Source organism: Leuresthes tenuis, unplaced genomic scaffold (assembly GCF_036924035.1).
Source record: "Leuresthes tenuis unplaced genomic scaffold, fLeuTen1.0.hap1 SCAF_2, whole genome shotgun sequence".
Lineage (NCBI taxonomy): Eukaryota > Metazoa > Chordata > Actinopteri > Atheriniformes > Atherinopsidae > Leuresthes > Leuresthes tenuis.
Genome location: NW_027325356.1, coordinates 15660041 through 15682782, shown reverse-complemented (window position 1 = coordinate 15682782; position 22742 = coordinate 15660041). Strand labels below are relative to the sequence as shown.

General features: G+C 39.4%; 1 protein-coding gene across 1 annotated transcript in view; it reads right to left on the bottom strand.

The window, feature by feature from the left end:
• Positions 1 to 22742, bottom strand: part of ush2a (Usher syndrome 2A (autosomal recessive, mild)) — a 210288-nt gene that overhangs the window by 78657 nt on the left and 108889 nt on the right. The window contains exons 46-55 of the mRNA XM_072381304.1: positions 21385 to 21540; positions 18148 to 18295; positions 16198 to 16340; positions 7332 to 8041; positions 6951 to 7120; positions 6687 to 6853; positions 6484 to 6572; positions 3166 to 3500; positions 1464 to 1619; positions 706 to 869 (exon numbers count right to left, since the gene is read on the bottom strand). Of these exons, the coding sequence (XP_072237405.1) occupies positions 706 to 869; positions 1464 to 1619; positions 3166 to 3500; positions 6484 to 6572; positions 6687 to 6853; positions 6951 to 7120; positions 7332 to 8041; positions 16198 to 16340; positions 18148 to 18295; positions 21385 to 21540 (2238 nt within the window). The remainder of the gene's footprint in view (positions 1 to 705; positions 870 to 1463; positions 1620 to 3165; positions 3501 to 6483; positions 6573 to 6686; positions 6854 to 6950; positions 7121 to 7331; positions 8042 to 16197; positions 16341 to 18147; positions 18296 to 21384; positions 21541 to 22742) is intronic.

Sequence of the window (22742 nt, the reverse complement as noted above, 5' to 3'; positions counted from 1 at the left end):
TGAGTGTTCCTCCTGCAGAGCATATCCTTTGTGTTTAATAATTCATTCTCTAGCCCTAGTTTACAATGACCCTGCATCTGTGTCCTGTGTCCTGAGGCCTTGACAGTACACTGTTTTACATAAAGAGCAACAATATCAGAAAGAGAGTTGCTGATGCTCATCAGGGTGGAAAAAGTTGCAAAAACATCAGGACTCAAGCAATCTGCAGGCAGACTGTGTATAAGTGGTTGGAATACCATTGTTATCCTCCCCATGAGTCGTCGACCAATTGCTGCCAGTTGACAGATTGATTAAAATCCCGTGAACAAGCCAAACTACTGCCAAAACATGCTTTGTGGACATGGAAGGCCAGAACAGAGCTTAATGGTAATATTTTGAAGGTGAATGAACTAATCTTAATCGGGCCAATCTTAATCCATTAAAAGTTATTTTCAGAGTTTAAATTGTTCTGTACAGAGAAATGGACTGAAACCATATGACTTGAATATAAATCTGATATAGTCATATTTATGCAGAATTTAGAAAACTATAAACATTTAACAAACATTCAAATATCAATGTATGCTTGATTGTCCATCTTGATTGTTCATGCGTTTATCCTTCTTATCCTATGCAAACCAATTTTTTCAAATTATTTTTTTATCAAAGGCCTTTGCTGGTACACGAGCAATGCTTTGGTGTGATGAAGAGAGAGTGTAAACTTACAAGGCTGTGTCCAGTTGACTTGTATAGCTGTGTGATTGATAGCATGAGCAGACAGAGACGGAGGCCTGAGGGGAGCCCCTGCCATGGTCACTGCAGTAACAATCTCTCCTGAGGTGAAACCCACATCATTATGAACAACCAACTGGTACTGGTAACTGGTGAATCTGTGGAGAGAAAAAAAAAAAAAAGATGTTCGTGGTGCAAGTATTTATTTAATGTGCATTTCCTTTTAGTGTAATAGATTCAAACGGATATGGTAGTGAAACTGTAAGGGAATAAGTTGGGGTTATAATTTAATAAAACTCAAGAATCAAATAGGGGCAAAGTGACTCTATCTAAACATGTAACTAATTCCAAGTTGAGGGAATGGCATACTTAAACGGTCTCTTTCCACTACAGGCTCTGGGAACAAAATATCCGGAATTTGTCTTGGGAGCAAAAAAACAATAACGGTATTTTCTTCTAACTTAGAAAAGTCTAAATATTTGAAAGCTGGTTGGTTGCTTATAATAAGCACAGCAGAGACAGACCCAGAGTGTTTTAGTGAGCACCGACAGAAAAAAAGTGCTTCCACCAAGTGGCAAACTGAGATTAGGGGACGCTGTGTGAAAAACAATTTAATTCTTTGGGATATTTGCTTAATGTATCTTTGAGCGGTATTAAAAGATCGGCATCAGCAGCAGCTCGCCGATCGGCTCTGCACACACTGTTTGCTGCAGCGCTGCCGTTTGCTCTACAGCTCATTTCAGTAATCTCACCTGCTTAGGCCTTTATCTTGGTAGAACAATTTGGTGCCGGAGTAAACATGGAGCCAGCGATGGAGATCTTCAGAGGGGGGTGGGGACAAGGTTGTTAATGTGGGCACCGTGGTGATGGCCAGGGGCTGGTGGGTTTTACGTCTGAGCAACTTGTATCTGAGGTGGAAATTTGAATAAAACAAAACACACATGCACGGTTGGATGTTTAGGAATCCATTAACACACAAGAGCACAGAAACAGCACTCTATGTACACTCACATTTGCACACACAATTTTCAACTGACTCTTATCGCTCATTTCCTGTTCTTCTCCTGTTTTTCATCATCTCTATTCTTCTACTTTCACTGTATCTCATCCCTCACTACACCTCTCCATCCGTTGTTTTTCTGCGGGATTTGTGTTTTCCTCTCCCCACAGTGATGCTAATTTCTGCTGTAATCAGAAGAGAAGGGCTTAATGCCGCCTTTTAACCAACCCACTTAGACAAACATACAAAGCTGAGGAGTGCAGAACAGAGAGGCAGGCTCATGCATTTTAATCGCCTGCGAGGAAAATGGACCTTTATTTTAGGCCTAATCGCAGACAGAGTAGAACAGGACAGAACAAAGTGGACCAGAATGTGCATTAGAACTGAGAAAACACTGATTAAAATGCACAACACTTAGCTCATTAGCTGGGCACTCATGTTAGCAGCTTGTTAACGTGTTCTATCTGCTTGTTTGCGTGAGTTTTTCAGCAGCAATTTAACATCCTGAATATGTCTCTGGAACACATGCTGATTTTGGTCGTGTTTGTCTGGTTTGTAAACTTTCAGAATATATAAAGTTAAGACACAGAGTAAAGTTACACAGACACAGTATCTGCTTGTACAGAGCTTTATGCACTTTCTTCTTCAAACTTTTCACTCACTTGTAAACTTACAGTTAGTCCTACAGTTATTACTGAACAAAAGATGCTATTTGTTTGTTGGCTAGATGTAAACAATAGGGTATGTAATAACAGAGCAAAATTCTGAAACCAAGAGTGAGAAATATTAAGGTTTTGTGATAAAGTGCTCTGGCATACTGTTTGATTAGACTGTGGCTCTGGACAGAAAACTCTGCCTTGTGACAGCAGGATTCTTGCCCAAATCACAACAGAATCTATCTAGCCAAGCTCAATGTATGTATTTGTGGCCAAGGCACTTTTTTTTCAGACCCTTCAGAATCTTCTACTGGCAGGTACAGGTTGGTTTTAGGTGTGACATCACTCAACATTGGTGACTCATCACAATGTTAGCATACATAGTGATACAGAATCAGTTTAATCAAAACTGGAGAGTATTTCCTAATTGAAAGAAGACCCAAAAGGGAAACTGGAAGATTTAATCAGTCAAAAAGATGTTTTTGTTTTTCTCCTGAAAAAAACAAAACAAAAAGAGTTTAATTTACAGTCTAGCTTCTATAGGACTGCTCTATTTATTTGATTGGTTGTACAGACAGAAAACTTGTCTGTACAACCAAGTCTGTTTCCAGTATCTGCAGTTGGGCAAAATATTTTTTGACATGTATTGATACCAATAGAAATCAGTCTAAAACTCAATATTTCTGTTTAACACTATTTAACTGTAACTCTTTACAATAAACACTGGCGCATGGTAACTTTACTATTCTTGGCAAGAGACACATTTTAGCATGAACTGTTGTGTGCTAAACATTTTACCTGACATTAGGTCCATTGGGCCTGCTTGGTGGTTGCCAGGATATGACCAGTAAAGACTCACTGACTGCCACTACTGAGAGAGGAGCAAGGCCTTCAGGGCTTGTGGGTAATGTGGCAGCAGGAGTTGGAAGACTTTCTGTGCATCCCCCAACATGTCCACCACCTTTTGAGCAAGCCAACACAGTAACACTGTAGTTTGTGTATGGAACCAGGTTTTCGATGGTGACGTTGAGCTCAGATATATCTCCAGTGTCATAGGAGAGTCGGGGTTCTGGGAGGCGGATTTCATATCCATGAATGTCTCCATTGGGAATCAGAGGAGGTGACCATGTGACCTGTAAATATAAACATTTTAGATTTAAGTTTTGGGTTTCTCATTTAAAATACAACATTCAAATGAATGTCATATATACAGCCAAAATAAATCTTACTCTAACTGTCCCACTGTCCTAGATGAATTCCGTTTTACATGTTCTCATCATTAGGACAGAAACAAGATGGCAGATAAATAGACTATAGAAAACCACAGCATACAGTAGTGCATATGTATGTGCATGTGAATGCAGAGATTGTAGCATGTGCACACAAATACATATGTATATCATAGTGTGAACACATCTACTGTCAGGTTTGAGTGGCTCAAGTCACCTGGGAACAATATTCTGATGGTCACTGTGTATGTGTGCGTTTGTTCGTTAAACTGTCTTGTGGGGAAAGATAACCTGACTTTGACTTGAGCAGAAGATTCCTTTCATCACATTTAAAACAGGGCACACACACAAAAACACCCTCACGCACACGCACACACACACACACACACACACACACACACATACACACACATACACACACACACACACACAGCATGCTAAAATAATGAAAGCGGCTGGTAATGGAATTGCTGCATGCAAAAACAAAAGCTTGCCGCCGTAGAGCGCTGCATCTGATTTGGAAACAGTTCAGTCTGTCAGCATTTCAGAGTGTGGATGAGGGCAACTGGTGCACACACACACATGCTATCGCACACATATACAGTAAACACAGAGACCTTTTCCTCATTGAATAAAGTCACAACATTTTATACCGCACACACACACAAAGATGCACACACACTTGTGGAAACAAAATGTCAGTGAGCAGAGAGCTTGTTGATACTTACAAGTTTAAGTGATTAAGTGGTCAGTGTTGATGGGAGTATTATGAATGAACGTCAAGACTAATTATTTCTCAAGCAACCTTGATATTAATTTAACAAGTGACACGGTGAGGTGATACAGGACACGCACACACATGCATACACATGAGTAAGACCTGGACTACACAAACACAAGCACAACACAGGGCGCGCACACACACATAAACCACAACTGGGTAGGGTCATTTTGAGTTAGGTAGCTCATTTCCCAAAGTGCGTGTTGGGTGTGCTCTGTGGTGGAAGTCATTTACAGATTGAATAGCTTGATGTAATCTGGTGATGGTAAAGACAGCAGAGACCCTGACACAGAGCACAGAGGCTAAGGCCAGTACAGTATGTGTGTGAGTATTGTATCACTTATATTCAGGATAAGTGAGAAAAGGAGACATATGATAAAGTTATGAGCGCTAAAAAATATTGTGTGAGAACACTGTGAGTATGTGCATCTATGCATTATGTTCAGTGAAAACTTGCAACTCTATTGCCAACAGATCTGCAGTGCTGACTTACATATTCAGGTAAATTTAAGATGTTGCAAACAAACTCACGTTTCTGGAGTCTGGATTGTTTTCTATTTATTTTCTTTTTTATTTAAATCATCCATGATAAGCGCTCACAGATCTGGAAAACACCATTTCAAATCGATGGCTTAATTAAGAAAACACCAAGATTCCTTTGCCACAACTAACAACTAGCATTTCTTATGTCTTCAACCTCTAAAGTTTGAAGGAGTACTTTCTGAAATAACAGATTTTTGCTCCCTCTAAAGGATTTTAAAAGCAGTTTAGGTCAGAACTCAGTGGTCTTCAATTCAGAAGACTATCATTTCCCTGCAACCATTTTTTTGCGCTGTGGGATGTGTCAACAGACTGATATCCCTCTGAAAGATCAAAGACCTTTACCTCAGACCTAATTTTCCATCAGTGGGTAAGACATTTTGCTCCAATGGTCTGCTAATCTTATAAGTTCTGACTTAATCTTTCAATCTACACATTTACTGTCTATAGAACCAAAGACAGCAAAGCATTCCACAGCATGGCATACCTTATACCATACCATTTTTTTTCTTTCAAGCCCAATACCGAACTTGCATAAAAACAAACAATCTCCACCTTCCAGTGCATCACTCTCAAAGCTTAAACTACTACGATACTCTTATGAAGTCAAAAGAACATGGTTTGTCATCATCAGAAATCCAACTGATACCAACAGAGGAGACTTTCTCTGTGCCTCGATAGCCTAACAACTGTATACCAGCTAAGAGAGATTTCTTCGTGAGAAAGAGGAAATATGTCTTAGGAGAGGAAAGGAATCACATGTAGAGAATGAAAGAAGATACTCTAAATCTTCCACTTTCTTGTCAAGGTCAATTGATAACCAGGAAGCAGCCTGCCTGCCTGTCCAATTAGCAACAACCAGGAAGGAACAGTTTCCTTCTTGGACCTGTCACCCCTAAAGCTGTGCTGCTGCAGAGATGACAGGGGCGGTTCTGAAATGATGACAGGCATTAGCATTTTTCTGCAGTTAGCATTAGTGCAGGGCTGTAAGTGCAAGTGTGTGCGCATCTCTTTGTGTGCGCATGCATACAATATTGTTTCAGTGGCTTTCATTGATAGGCCTTGATGTGAGATTAGCCACTGGTGCAATTCAACTCTGGTCGGTCCTTCAAAATGGCCGACAGGAAGGAAGCTGCCTAAGATAGGGTCACAGCCCCTCCCATTTCTGAAGGGGACCTTGAGTCGAGTGCTTTTCTCTCTCATTAAATCCGAAAAGGGAAAGACAGAAGAATCCGTGTGACATTGCTTTGTGTCATCTACCCTGTCAAACCCAAAGTGACTGAGGAGATTCTCAATGAAGCTGAACTTAATTTTTTCCATTTAAAGGATTGCATGTAAACATTTTGTAAACTCTTAGAGCTCATTTATGGGAGATATTACATTCAATGTAAGTACCTGATTTAAATAGCGACACTGTGCTTCAAACAAATTTCAAAGCGTGTTTAATTTAATAAACAGATAAAAGAAGATTTCATAGAACTCACAAAGAATATGTAAAAGAAAAAAATTATTAAAAGAAAAATAATTCAAACAAACAACAATTAACAACAAAAATAATATTCTTACTTGAAGTGACTCTGGTCCCAAGACCTTCACCCTTGGTGGACTGAGACCAGCTGGTCGAGAAGGCCTTGTAGTGACGCTGGCCCAGGACCCTGCAAGTATGTAACAAGACGTTATCAAAGATCCTTTTTTTTTTTTCACTGAAGTCTGCACTCAACACATCGCTCTCACTTTGATTTAGCTTATGCTTGCTATTACATCCTTACCTGTAGCATTTCCAGCCTGATTAATTAGTACAAGTCGATACTCGTAGCTAGTCCAAGGACTGAGAGCTGATGAGGAGTCCAGGAAAGAAAGAGGGGGCGGATCTGGTGGGAGATGACCCACTGTGGAGATTTCTTTGGTCCCAGCAACTCTACGCTCTATCAGCCAGCTAATGCCAGCACAAGATAAAATACTATTGAAATTACACATTTAAATACAGAATGAAATGTGAAAGGGGGATTGAAGTGTATGTGATTGTCTCTCACCGTTCCAGTGGTCCATTGCTCCTCGTTGGTGCACCCCAAGATAAGAGAACAGATGTGGGAGTGTCAGAGTAGAGGTGAGGTGCAGGAACCCCTTCAGGAGGAGCTGGGAGGGTACGAAAATGCTGAGAAACCCCAGATACAGAACAACCCACGCTGGTGCAAGCTTCCACCTGGATGATTCAATTTATATTAAATCAATATTCTGTACATTTGCCACTTTCAATGACCTAATATGTCTTTAACATTTCAGTTAAACTAATAAGCATTCATTTGTTCATTCATGTTATTTATATTATGTTATTTTTTAGCATGGTAATGTGCCATCTTCCACTTTTTTGCAATCTTGAAGCTGTTATTTTCCACGGTTCTAAAAATTGGTACCTGAAGGCTGTACATCTGATCTGGAAGTAGGTCGAGGAAAGTATAGCTGGTGGTATTCCCGGGAACAGTGACTGACCAAGGCGTTGCTCTTGAAGCTGCACTAATAGAGCTGGGGATGGGGCTGGCGACGGAGTCTTGTTTTAAAAAATGATCAAAATGATAGCTGCTTGCACTGTGTACTGGGTTTGACATTGAGAAGCTGAAACTGGCACTGGTGGTATTGGGTTCAGCAGGGAGGAATGTCATGGTGCTGGGGTCTTGGCTTACACTGCTTCCATGGGTGGAATCAGTCTGATTGCCTACTATAATATCATGCCTCAAGGTGGAGAAATGGTTATGGAGTGTGTGTGTAGTGTCTTGAATTGTGCTTGAGCCATTATTAGAGTCTATGCTGATAGGAGACATGGAGATGTGGCTTGAGCCCTGAGGGGTGGTAAGATTAGATGATGCCCTAAGGTTGGAACCTGAGTTATGATGTACTCCCTCTACACTGGGCAGCAGGCTTAGGTTAGGACCTAAGCTGGGGCCAAGGGGCAGGCTGGTGCTGGTGATTGGACTAGGTTTGTAATCTAAGGAATTGATGAAGCCAGGATGAAGATAGAGGGTATAATTTGTAATAATTCCATTTGGGTGTGTAGGAGGAACCCAGGTAACAGATAGACTGCGAGAATGAAGCCCCACTACAGTTAGAGTGTCTACTGGTCCTGGACCTGTGGAGAGATGAGAATAACAAATGATATACAGGGAGAAAAAGAAAAATCAAAAAAGCTTATAGGAGAGTGAAAGAAAAGTGAGGAGGGATATTCATCCTAAAGAATTATGTGACTAGTAAAATCAAGAATGACATCAGAAGGACAAAGTGATTTTGATACCATTATCCAAAGGATTAACATGGATATTCTCTTCCTCATTTTCTCCCCCTGAGGAAACTCACATTGTATTTATGGATTTTGCAGCACTTGTGACAGGATGTAAATCATGCGAGAGCATGTTTCCGCAAGGTGAAGTGTAGGCTGATTGGACAATGAGAAACATTCTAGCACAACTTAGTACTGACTTTTCCAAACACAAGCACATGGCATTCACATGCATATTGACATACTCAGATGAGCCAGGAGTTTAGCAGAAGCGAAGAAGGATAGTTAATATTCACAAATGAGCCAACACATGACCATTCACAATTAAGGCACATAGGGATTATCTTAATGTATGTAAAGGTCTGAGATAAGTACGGCATGGGTAGGGCCAGTCAGTTCTTGTGTTGGTTGTGGAAGAAAAGGATAAGCGTAAAGGCTTGTTATGGTCATATAACTGGATTGTAGTATCAATTTAACAGTAAGACTTGGCAGGTGCTTCTGGCCAGCAGAGCTGAGTATCTACGGAAAGCGATCTGAGGAGGTACAAAGCAACAACCTGCATAAAAGTGATTGAGGATGTGCTGAGAGAAGTCTATTCAACAGAAGTTCCACCTCTGAATTTACAGGATTTAAAAGATCTGCTGTAAACAACTTTGTGAAGGACTTAAGGGAACATTTAAGATCTTGAAGAGTCCATTCCTCTGTTATAGCAGGACACAACAATCTCAGTGATATATGAACTCATCAATGTATATATAGAATATATATTTCAAGTTTGGTGGAGTTAAGTTTACATCAAACATCTATAAGAAAAACAGAATCAAAACTTTTAGAGGAACTACACTTGTCGTCTCAGAGAGTTAATCGATTTCTTGCTTGGGTTCAATTTGTGTTTATGTTCACTGCAATTTTCATCACATGGGACTGCGTCTTAAATTATTCCATCCTGAAGGAAAAATGATCCCTTTAAAAATATGCAGAGATGCACGTCAGAGAGCCACAGGCAAACACACAGTCACATGACTTACACAAGTCCAGGCAAGGATAAGAACCCACACAAAACCAGTCAGAAGGATATTTCACTTTACAGTAGCTCATTTGAAGGTAATGCCCCTTCCCCCCCTCCTCCCCTTGCATTTACATCCCACTGTAGCGCCCTATAATGGACACACACACAGACACATACTCTTCCTAACGCAAGCGCTAACTCACTTGCCCACACCCACAGCGATGCAGTATAGCAGTAATGGTGCTGTGTGAAGGGCAAGCAGATCAAGGTGACTGAGCGGACTGAGGGAGCGTGCTGCGTCGCTAAGTGCTACCGCTAACCGCTAACGGCTTTCCCAGATGGCGGTGTGTGTGTAAAGGAGAGACAGAAAGGGTGAGAGTGAAAGAAGATGAGCAGTAGAGAGTATGTGTGCATAAGTGTATCAGAGATTAAGTGTGCAAGCATGTTTATGTGTAAGTCAGCATGCATGCACAGGGGACAGCAGCTGTGTAAGTACAGTGTGTGCATATTTTGCACACTATCTATTGATTGATAGGCCTTACTTCCCACAGAGTGAGAGGCCAGCTAATGCCCAGTAATTGGCCTAGGATGTCCCAGTTCTGCTAAAGGTTTAAGATTTCTTTTAGCCTGTTAACTTTTAAGAGTAGATATGTCTTTCCTGATTCTTAATTCACATTTGAGCATGCCCCTTGTGAGAAAGGATCAATGTATGTTGAGACTAGAGTTTGGCTGAATATGTACAAAGTAAGCACTTTTTTCAGGAGTGAGTTGCGTGATTGCAAAAAATATGATTGTGTACTTTAGTAAAGCAAAGAAAGAAGGTAAACCATTTAAGCAAGTTAAACATTTCCAAAAAATCTCTATGCTAACAAATTTGGACCCAAATTAAGAAACATGACTCAATATTATAACTTCAATATTATTTATTCAGAGTTATTTATTTGATGATAGATCAAACGACTCAAAAAGAAAAAAAACAGCCAGAGAAGAACAGCCAAAGAGAGTGACCATGGCTGCACAGATCAAACATGTGCACATATAATATAATGTCCAGTCAGAAGGAGACAAAGGCAAATAAAGACTTAGAATAAGGTGGCAGCCTTTCTCTCTTCCTCTGTCTCACACGCTCACATGTTCAATCTCCCACACAAATAAACAACAATATAAAATATGGTGATGTAAAGCTCGGCTGATTTTTACAGATCACAAATGGTTCCACCAACAGCTTCATCTCTCCTTCAGTCTCACCCTTCCTTCTGCTCTTTCTCTGACCACATCCTTCCTTCCCTCCCCCTCTCCCCTATCACCTCTCTCATTTTCTTCCTTCCCTATCCCCCATTTGTGCTTTGTGTGTCGGGCCTCTTCTCCTCTCTCTCTCTCTCTGGTCTCCCTGCTAAATAAACAATGCAGAAAGTTGACCTTTTGGGTTAACAGGTTTTTATGCTAGCTCTACTCAGCACTCACACTGATTCAATTACCACCAAAGGTCCACTGAACCCCACGAATAACCAAGGAGCCCATGTCCCTGTATGCCTATGTGCATGTCGCTGTGCACCACAGCACACTTTCTTCTGCCCGAGGAGGGTTGGGGTCTCTACCGACATCTTTGTTGACCGTTTAATTAGACATTGCACTTATTACCCCCAAATGCTTTTTTTGTGTCATCTGTTTAAGATGTCCAGTTATGAAGAAATGTAAAGATTTACAAGTTACGCACAGAAATGTAGACAAAGAGTCCTAAACTGCTCATAATTTTGTAAACAAAACAGTCCAGTCAGTCACCTTGATCCAGTTCCTATCAACCAACCAACATAACCCCCACTGTTACCCCCATACCTCCCTCATCCCCTCTCACCCCTCCTCCTCGTCCTCCTCCTCACTCACCCTTCTCCCTCTAAGTGTTGAGTGTTATTTAGGCTTTACTGGCGCGTGTAAAATTCTGCAATTTGAAGGGCTGTTAAGTTTTTCAATTGAAATTTTCATTTAAAATGCAGGTGATGCTTTTTTTTGTCCTTTTTTTGGTAACTGACGCTTTATTGCTCTCTGGACAGGAGGGAACGAGTGTCGAGGGACTGCGTAGCAACACTTCTCCGTCTAGTTTTCTGGCTGCGTATCTCTCCACCTTTTTTCCTCCGGCACAATCCTGTTTTCCATCTCTCATCCTACCCTTCCCAAAAGCTTCCCACTTTCTCCTACCCTTTTTCCAGTCCCTTCCCTCCAAATGTTTTTTCTCTCTCTCTTTCTTTCCCCTCTCCCTTCATCCCTCCTTCTGCACCTCGCCTTCTTTACTCCTCCTCTCTCCAGTAAAACACAGTAGCAGAAGGCTAAAACAGGAATGCAGGGCCGCCAAGCCTTAAATCACATTTATAAGGATTTGGTTAGCATAGTAATAACACAATCAAGTGACAAGGACTTGGAGAGGGGGAGGGAGTGTGGAAGAATAGTGTGTGTGTGTGTGTGGTTGTGTGATTGCATGTAGGCTTGTGAGTTTGCGTCTTATACATCTTTGTGCATATGTGTGTAGCCAACTGTCAGTCTATGTATATCCAAGTGCGTATCTACACGCATCCATGCGAATGAGAAGAGGAAGGGTATTATTTTTAGCCTTGAACGGGGTCCCATGCAAGCTTGTGTGTGTCTTTGTGGGCTTGTGTGTATGTCGGTGATGGGGCTTTTGAAGGTGAGTTGAGGCTCCTCTGAATCATAAGGAGGACATTTTTCACAATATTCTAGTTTTCAGAGACACTGAATTTTGTATTTTCATTAGCTGTAAGCCATAATCATCAAAATGAAAAGAAATAAATGCTTGAAGTATGTCACTGTATGTAATGAATCTATATAATATATGAGTTTCACTTTTTGAATTGCATTACTGAAATGAATTAACTTTTTATTGATATTCTAATTTATTGCGATGCACCTGTATGTTGTCGATCCATGTATGTATATATGTATGTATATCGTAAAAATGCTGAGCTTTACTGTTATCAAAATGGTTACAACATGGTGTCAAAAAGTGACATGTAATATAGAGAGAATTTATATTGCATTTCATATCTTTGTTTTCGTACAGATTATTTAAAGTCATTGCAGCTTTAGGGTTCAATGAAGAGGCAGCGAGAAAGAGGACGAGTCATGACCAAGGTCAAGTTTGATCTGGAACCAGAACATCACGACTATATTATGTGCATTAGCCTTTAAGTAACCACAGCCTTCATGTTACCTTTGAAATATCAATCATTCAAAAACTCCTGCTGATGATTTGGAATAATTCATTTAACTTTTAAGAATGTCACCTTGTCACCCCAAAAGATTGAAAATGATCTTTTTAACTAAAATGAGGAAATTCAATTTGTCAGATTAATTAAATCAACATTTACATTGACTGTACTCAATGTACTGACATCAGGTAACAACAGTTATAAGCAACAGAAGGGTGTCATTACATCATGCAGCAACAACACTGACATGGTTTTCTATATCCAAGGAATTGGAGAGGATTATCTCACGATGGCGCCTATGCGACTCAAATTTTGTGCATGTGCCACTCACATCAGGCAGTGACTCGCAGTGACAGGGATATTACACTGTTAAAAGAAAAGTAAAATTACTACACAAAAACGTTCCTAACAGAAATTTCAAAACACAGCACTCACTTTTTTCTTATTTTACTTCTTGTTCACTTTGTAAAAAGTCCAAGAAATATAATAGTTATTTAAATGATTTCACTGCAATGAATTGCAACAGAGGATAATCATGATTTTGTCCCAAGTTGGAGCAGCGTAACACACTGCCCGAGTGACTTAACAAACCCTTTGATGACTTCAAAATATTGTGTAGTCCAAGGCTACAAAAGGACCACAGAATTAAATCTTTTTCACAGAGGAACGGCGCCACCAGTGTGTTCCAGGCCGGCCTAAGCAGAGTAAAAACATACTGCAACCAGGTGAATGAATGCTAATCATTCCACAATTGTGCATCAACAAAAACCATGAAACGCTGCTGGAACTGTTGCAGACTGAGCCCAGCCAGGTCAGCCGTGTGTGACTACCACTTGTCAGGATTACCAAATTCACAAGGCACACCTGAGAAACAGATTTTAGCCATCACTGCAAACTGCTGGTGCTGCAGGAACAATGGACTCATGACAGGAATTACACTGAGGAACTGTTTGTGTAATTTTGGGATCTGACTGTATCATCCATACTCGTTTTTTACTCTCTTGACTATGGCTTTTGACTTTTGAGTGCTCTCAGCTTTGTCGAGATATGTGAAATGTGTTTAAAAAGAAAATATAAATGTTTTCAGTCAACATGATGGTCTTCTAAAGTGAAAATGCTTTGCAACGGAGTTCATTTGTGCACTGCATTTTTACATATTGATCTGGACTCATTAGAAAACCAGTCCAAAAGATTAGGCTTAGCTTTGAGTTCAAGGTAATAAATGTGTATTTATACACTGGATATATCCTAATATGTATAAAAACTGGAAAAACTATGCTCACTTTACATCTCTAGTTCACTGGGCCTGCTTACTGACTAAAATACAGGGGGAATAGGTAGAATAATATTTTATTAATGCAGCCACTCATTAATTAAATAACACAAATTCTATGTGTTCTGCCATTACCTCTAACCTTTTTATCCCCTTTACACTTCCTCTGACTCACTATGCTTTAAGTTCACTTTAGTTAAAAAGGGATTTTTCTTTAATGTTCTAATGTTGTTCAATGTTCTCTCTCTCTCTCTCTCTCTCTCTCTCTCTCTCTCTCTCACACACACACACTTTTTTTTTACTTTCTAAGACTGCTTTGCTAAGATCATTTGGTTCAAGTGGAGCTTTATTCATACTCTTCACAGCACTCTGTAACATACACCTCTCTTCCAGAACGTACATATGCCCACAGACACACACATACACACACCCACCCACACACACACACACACACTCTTAGATCACTTAGCTGGTGTGAACATGGGAGTAGACAGAGGAAAGGGAGCTGTCCAACACGGCTAGAGTTTATGTTCACAGGAGCCGTCTGTCTGTTCTGCAGCAGCAGGAATTCATAGGGACCAAATTACATTAAAAAGATGGATATAAAACTTTAATGGAATGATAAAAAGGAAAGGAGGGAGTGTGGGTCTCTCTCTTTCTCTGTTCTGTCATTAGCCTTCTCTTTTCTTCTCTTCCTCTTTTTTCCTCATTTCCTTATTTTACCCTTTTCTCTCTGCGTTTTTCTTTTACTTTTTCACCCCATTTCCTCTCTTATTTTTGTCCTCTATTTCTGTAGGAAGGGAAACTAATTCTGTGTTCTGTGAGTTGGAAAAAACAGTTGGAGAAAAGAGTGTGGCAAAAAGAAGAAATACATATATGTGCATATATTTAAAAATTGAAAATACAACATGGTATGATCCTCATTGTTAATAATGGTTCATGCTAATATATATTATAACATACATTAGTATATGTAGTATTACATCAAAGCAGAAACCCACAGCTCACACTTCAGACCCAGATGAGGTTAGAAGGATCTCTCCCAAAAGGGTTACTGTAAAACCCAGAGGACCACAACACTATAAAGAACTAACATGTGTGCTTAGTTATAATGCGCATATCGCATGATTATGTTAAGAAATATGTGTATATGTGTGTGTGTGAATTTGAGTGTATGTAAGTTGCTGTGTGTTTGAGTGAATTCTGCATACAAAAATTAAACTTAATTCAAACCCTTCAAGCACTATTATCAGTCAAATCAGAACAAATTAAATGTGAAAGGTTGTCAGGTTGTTAGTTTGTGGGAAATGAGAATAGGAAGAGAATGTATGGTGGTTTTTGGTGACGATTTCACATTAGACATAGGAAATCAAACCTGTCTGCACTGGGCAGTCTCCAATAATAGGTTTTTTTTATACACTTCCACACTTGTCAAAATCTTTAGCATTTTTGTTGACCAATTTTTAGTGTTTTTTTTAAAGTACATTTTCACATTAAAGTAATGAAATAGTAACTTCATGTATTTGCATTTCCTTAAAAACGCCTGAACACAAGCACCGTCTACTTTGCAATTGCTGAGTTTAAAAATGTGTAATGTAAGCTGCCTGTGTCATTTGGTGTGAAAATACTTGGGTGTGTGTGTATGTGTGTGTGTGTGTGTGTGTGTGTGCAAGGTTTCGGCACTGGAAGGATTTCAATTTCGCATTACAATGAGAAAAGACCAGAAGTGTAATTTAATGCATCCTAAATACCTGCATATGTGTGTATCTGAATGGATGTGTGCATGTATATCACTATATGAGTAAATGCCTTTCATGTGTATGTAATTATACACACATACACTCATGTATACATATTTTGTAGGCATTTCTGTGTATGAACATGCACATGTATCAATGTATGCAAATCTCAGCTGCTTAATGATAATGTATGTGATAATAGTGTGGTGCTAATTAATTTATAACTTTGCACTGAGGAGGCAGTTCCAGTGGCTAATATGATTCTATTACAGCAATTAGCCCACAATGACACTGGCTAGGTCACTCACACACAGACACACACCTTACAGTATGCAAATCAAATCCTGTCAGAGTGTTTCACCCAATCGTGCCTATACCCACATCTCCTCCTCCTTTCTTATTTTAACATGAGCTGTCTGTCACAATGACCACTTTGACTTGCATCCAAAAATTAAAACTAACTTTGGGCACTTTCAATACTGGAAAAGTGTTCTGCTTATCACACCAAATTTGGTTTGTTACTTGCTTTGATCATCCTTTACGATGAGCAGATCTTCCAGAGTCCTTGAGTTTTATCTGAACCCAGCAGCACTCATGGCTAACTGACAGCAGAGGCCTTTTGCGAACCAACTGCTGCCAGTCACCCACCGGCCATTCACAAGCAAAACTGAGCCAAGACTGATGATATGAGTGTGTGTAGCTGCACGAGCCAGTGAGTGATAAGTATGTAAAATTTTATGTATGCATTTGTGTATATGATTACTTACTGTCCTCTGCAGTGTGCAAGGTTGCCCAAGGGCCAGCAGTCTGTCCATGATTGTGTGAAACCACCACTCTGAACAGGTAGTGCGTGTACGGTGACAAACCCTTCACATAATAAGAAAAGGTGTCTGTTGCATTTTCCATGAGCCTGGAAGAGGAAGGACAAAAACAAAAATACATTTACTGACACGTGTGGTCTGGTCAAAATGAGATGTGTTGTATTAATAAGTGATTAAAGGGGGGCAGATAACAAATACACTTATAAATGCTGGTCTAGATTTGGCACTTTACAGCAGTGAGTTTAAATGAATTTAAATAAATGCTTTGCATATTTACACATTCTCTATAATTACAGAAGCTAAGGAGACTTCTATTCTCCCAGATAGCCTGGGCTGCTCATACTGACCAACCGGTGGTGCCCTCGATGGCTGCGACCGTTCTAACTCCTGTATGTCTCTTCACACACTGGAGTTGGATAAACGCCATTTCAATCTGCGTGCAATGTAATGTTGTAATGCTTGATTGACAATAAATGCTTCTGCTTCTGATTCTGATAATCATCTGAACAGACACTGTCCATTATTCTGCATCAGCTCTGCTGATAATCAGAATTCACAAAAGTGCTTCATTGGACATGAAATAAGTATAAGCCTAGAAGTTGAGGATGAGACACATTATTTTCCAGAATATTACAAACTCTATAACAAAAACTACTTTTTGTGTCATCATTGGGGAAGATACTAATTTGGTTTCATGGAGGAACTTTATTATCTTATGGAGATTCAGCACTGGACAGCTCCACACAGCGTGTGCTCTGCAGTTGCAGATCTTTCGGTGAGCTGATGCAATGTCTATATGATACAAAGTTATTATAAGGGAATTTACCAGACTGCAGGTTCTTATTGCAAAACTTTGTATGAAAAGAGAACCCTACTCTTTACTGGTAAGATAAACCAACGGCTTTTTGGGCATATCTCAGTAAATGTGAAGTACCAGTTTCAGGAAGAGCATAGTTTCAACTTAATCTGAGGTAGAAAAATTGGAGAGCAAGATGATATTTCAAAAGAATATAAGAAAAAGTTGCCAGTATAATGCATGTATCTGCCTGATGTACTCTAACTTGGTCTTTCTAAACTGTGCAACAACATAAAAGGCAAGTTTTAAATGATCATTGAACAGAGCTCATGTTTCCCAGACATACAACATTCCCATAGCTTTTTATTTTATTCCCACATTACAGAGCTGATCCCAGATCATATAATCTTACAAATGAATCGAGGACAAAGTAAAGGAATATTGTCATAAACGAGGGACCGTTGACCATTTAGCATCAGATGGATAGAGGGGATGAATGAATGAATAAATCAGGGAACAATGAGATTTCCATAGAAGAAGAGGAGGAGGGCATGGCTGTCTGATATATAATACATGTAGCTAGTCATTTATTTATTACCAGAGAATGAGAGCCTCCTCTTCTTGGATTAAATTGCAATTTGTTGTCAGGAAGCATGTAATGAATACATATCAGATGCACACCCACTCTCTCCTTTTATTCTATCACAATTTTTCTACCTCACTGTCTTTGATTTTTTTGCCTTTTTAACGATACCCCTCCATCCCCCAGTTTCATTCTGCCTTTGTTTTTCTGATGGTCTGTCACACTGATGTGACATTTTCAACTGTGGTGTATAATGTATCCATCTAAATGTACATGTGTATGTGGATATTCATACGTTTTAGGTAGATCTGTGCCTAAGAGGGTTATAGGTGTCTGCCATTCTCTTAGAGCCATTTCAAAATCACGTGTCACTGTCCCTGACAACTTTCATGAACTGTGTTTCATGTTTTTTATTATAGGCCACCTGTGTCTCAGTGATGTTTTCAAGAAACAAAAGAACAGTGTGTCTACATGTCCACTGGTCTCATGGATTGCACTGTATTTGTTGCTTTCTTACCTTATTACCGGCCTCTGTGGGGATGTCCTCATTTGCAAGCTGTAGTGGAGTGGGCCTGGTGCATTTGCATTGGCTGGGGCAGACCAGGACACATTCATACTGGTATAAGTTGCACTGGCCAAAGTTGGAGGTGACAAGCCATCTGGGGCTATGGAGAGAAGAATGACGGTGTAGAGGGCAAGGCATAAAGGCAAGAAATTAAGAATGGATAATGTATTGAAAACAGGATGGAGAGGTGAAATATGGAAAGACAAGACCACAAGACAGAACAATACAACAAAAAAATATACTATATCATAGTAAGAATATGCTCATTTCATACTGATGTTTTTAATTTGATTAATATGCTGTATCCTAAAGGAATGACACCTCCATCTAAGAACAACTCAGCTTGGAGTTGCGTAGAAAAGAAGAAAATGATTAGGAAAAATAGAACAAGAGTCAAGAGCGAGAGGGAAAGAACAGAAGAAGGGAAAATTAAAAAAAAAAATGGTAAAGGATGTTGAGAGTGCCTTAAGACCCACCATAACATAATCACTGTCTCTGTCTAACCTCGATCTGTCAACAAAATTTTCCAGCAGAACATCTTCGTACGGTGTTCGTGGTGTAAAATCAGTAAAAACCTCTTGATTCAGTCTATGATAGCCAATATCAGTAAAGATGAGAATATGACAGAGATAAGAACAATAAACATGAGGAGAAAATCAGCGTGGCCTCATTGTTGACTGCGTGAAATGAGAGCCTGATGTATAAAGTGACCCTTCAATCAAACAATGCTCTCTTTTCGCGACAAAAAGACTGATTGCTGAAGACATCTTATCCTAAAGATGGATTAAAAAACACAAACTGCATAAATGCAGACACAGAGTGTTGTGGAAAAAATATCCTCTTTTAGGATTCAGAACATTAGTTGTGGCTCATGAACATAAATTGTCATCTCAACAGAATAAACACACAGATAAAACTAAATAATTAGGTTCCCAATTTTACACTAAATACTCATATCTGTGTGTGTTAATCTTGAGTTGTTTTTTTAAAGGGCCAAATGCAAATTAATGTAGCCAAATACTGCAGCCAGACAGGAACAAGAATCTTCAGGCTGGACCCAGATAAAGTATATGTCGGCTTAACTCTGAATTTTAGGTTACCCAGCTCACCCTTTGTTTCTTTTCAGTGTTTCATCAGTTTTTCTCAACTGTGCGAAAGTTTGCCTTTTAGCACATGCTTTTCCAGCTAAAGAGAAATTTGACATATCATAAGTTTTCAGTTACAGAATCTCTTTCCCAATTTCTGCATTCAACGTTTCAAGAAAGACCAAGTTGTAGATTCAGTAAATGGTCATTACCTGAGTGTGTCCTGATTTAATTCATGATGTGATTATTTCTGCCACTCACAGACATCCACATATAAGACACAGAAATCACAAAGACACACACAATGTTGGTGAGCCTGTGTCTCTCTCGTGCTGTGTTAGCAGGTACAATATCAGAGGTGTCACTAATCGTTTTAAACTATGCACTTTTATGTTCACTTCTCCCTCTCTGCTCTCCTCCTCCTCTGCTCTTCTGTCTCTTGCGCTGCAATCTTCTCTCTGTTCTTTCATAGAACAAGGACGCATCAAGACAGTTTGCCTTAAAGAAGTCTAAAGAGATGCCAGAGGCACAGAGGTAGAAAGAGAGATGGAAAGAGAGGAAACGTCTGGTATTTAAAATTTATACTTTCTTATGCCTTTGTTTTGAACTTGAACAGCAGAACTTTCCCAAGTCGGCCGTTTATTGTTTTCTGACAAGGGTGTGAAGAAGTGTATGTATTCAATACTTTTAGTAACATTAGCCAAAGTGGCACAATGTGTGCTGATGGATTCTGTGTTACTGCTTGGTTAGCAATATCTTCAGACTACTCTGATCAACTTTTATCAGTAAGCACAAACAGTCTTGATTCTACACAATGGCACACACATACTCACGCTCTCTCTCTCTCTCTCATACACACATGTTGTGTAAAACAGACATTTGTTTTCCAACTATTAAGTCAATGATAAGATTGTTCTTTTGTTCTGTCTCAGCTCCTGTGAATATTTTTTTTCTTTTGCCCAGTAAACTGAAAAAAGGAAACTTTCCAGTTCAGATGCTTAGGAACTGAAGTCAGAGAACAAGAAAAAAAAAAGTTCCATTCCTTGTGTGTTAAGTGTGAAACAAACTTGCAAGTATAGTAATTTAGTAATAATAAAAAAGCATTTAATAAGCAAGTTTTACCCAAGCAAAATTAACATTTTCAAGGAACTGTATTAGTCTACTAAGCTGATTATAACTTCAGTTTTTAGATTATTCCCATTTATGGGAACCTGAATCAAGCCAAATTAATTTTGTTTTTCAAAATAAATTAACCAAACTGACCAGAGCCTTGAAGACTAATTTCATGTCTGTACCAATAAGCTCAATTATACATACAAGACATACAGACAAATAATTGGTCGAGGTTCTAATGTTTGGAATTTCTCCAACATATAGGTTCACCTTCCATCAGGAACAACAAAAAGAAAAAAAAAAAACGGGAAAAAAATGGCATAAGAACTACTGGTTGTGTTACCATGGAATGAGCCTTTGGTCTTTATCTATCCAATAAAGCTACGTCAAATTCTTCTCAATCAACCATGATCAGACAAGACCAATGATCATCTACTTGAGAAGTGTGGACATTTCTCTATTCTATCATGGACCATGATGCGGAGTTGGAAGATTCTGCATCAGTACAGTGACAGAAGAGAGTTTGCAGGCAACATTAAACTAGTCTATTACTGTTCATTGCGAATTTACTGCCTCAGCAAAACAATACAATTACTCAACTGTGTTGTCACACTTTGATCAATCGTTGTGAAACCCAAAACGAGACGATTGAGTTGCCATATATAGTTCTCTTGCATTGTGTAGTGTGTGGCATATTTAAAGAAATTTTCAGAAATTAAATATTTAGGTCATTCAACTAGTATAAGGACCTGTATTAGCAAGTCTCACCCTGAAATCTCAGTCTCAAGACTGAGATTCATTGAGCAATGGAGCTCTTTAATAATGACACTTAGAATACTAGTCAAAAAGATTTAGAGCAGTCTTTTGAAACGTTATCACGTACCCACTCATTTGTATGGCAGTTGTGTCCAGACTTTGTAAATATTGAAATTCATATAATGCAGACTGCTGGTGGAAAGAAATTGAACTTGTGTTGTACAAGTGTTTGTACCTGCTGGGGGTGTTGTAACAATGATTGGAAGGCTCTCAACACATCCCTGTGTGTTACACCCTCTGATCCAGAAGCTGTAGTTTGTATAAGGCTGTACGTCAGTCACAGTAAACCAGATGCCGGCTGCTGTACCGCCATTCAACACACCATCACCGGCTAAAAGACAGAGAAACAGTGACATGTATGTCTAGTGAAGTGGAAACTGGTCATTTTTGTTGCACATTTAGGTATGTATGTACATGCACTGAAAACAGAAAATGGATTAATAAGAGATACAATGCATACTGAAAGAAAGGGAAAGGAGAGGAGGAGTGTTTATAATGCAGAAATGCAGGATGAGTTTAACTGGTTGATCAAATGACAGAGGTCTCCACGTTGACGCTTTGCAAGGACAGTGAAAGAAAAAAGCTCAAAAAAATGTAAGCTTTTCCAATATATTGCCTGATGAAGGCAATTTGCATCACAGAAACAAGGGGTTATGGGCAACTAGAGTGAAAGACCATCTCTCTCTTCCTTTCACAATCTCCTATCCATCTCTCCACTCGTTTTCATCTGTCGGTTTCTCTGTGATGCACAGATCAAAGTCACCCACTGTGTGTGTGTGTGAGAGAGAGAGAGAGAAAGAGAAAAAGAGACCGGGTGAACATACCTAAATTAAAGGATGAGTGTGTGCATGTGTGTGCATGTACATATTACTTTGTCCTCTGTTATTTCCATGTCCACTTCTCCTATTCTGTTTGTTGCCATCTCTACAGTTTTGTTGTTTATCATATCTTACACTGTTTACACAAGCAGTATCTTCCTATATATCTATGGAAAAATAAGCTTTCCATCTCCCCTTTTCCTTTATACTGTTGTTTTATAGCTACCTGTCTTTGTTCTTCCTTCCATCCACTGTTTCCCTCTACGCTCCAACATCGTCTTCGCTCTAAAGTCACTGGCAATATCAAAAAACCTTGCCTTTGCTATACCAGTCTGGTTTGATTACTCCTTCTGTCATTTTCCCATTTCATGCCTGACTTTCAGGAGAAGTTGGCTTTGTTGGTTGGAAGTGTGATTGTGGGTTGTGTGTGCGTGTGTGTGTGTGTGTGTGTGTGTGTGTGTGTGCGCACTTGTAAGTCCATCTCTATCCATATTGCACTGCACGACTCATCTTTGAAAAGCCTTTTATCAAAAAACCCACTTGGCAGTTTTGAAATTGGTAATATTATTATTGTGCTCTCAGGAAATCAGCAGTAAGTACTGTATATCAACATGTCTACACATGAGGTGTATTTGTCAGTTGCTGCTCTCAGGAGAATCTGATAGGAACGCAGACACTGTGAAACACCATCCAACGCACTACCTTTATGTAGCAA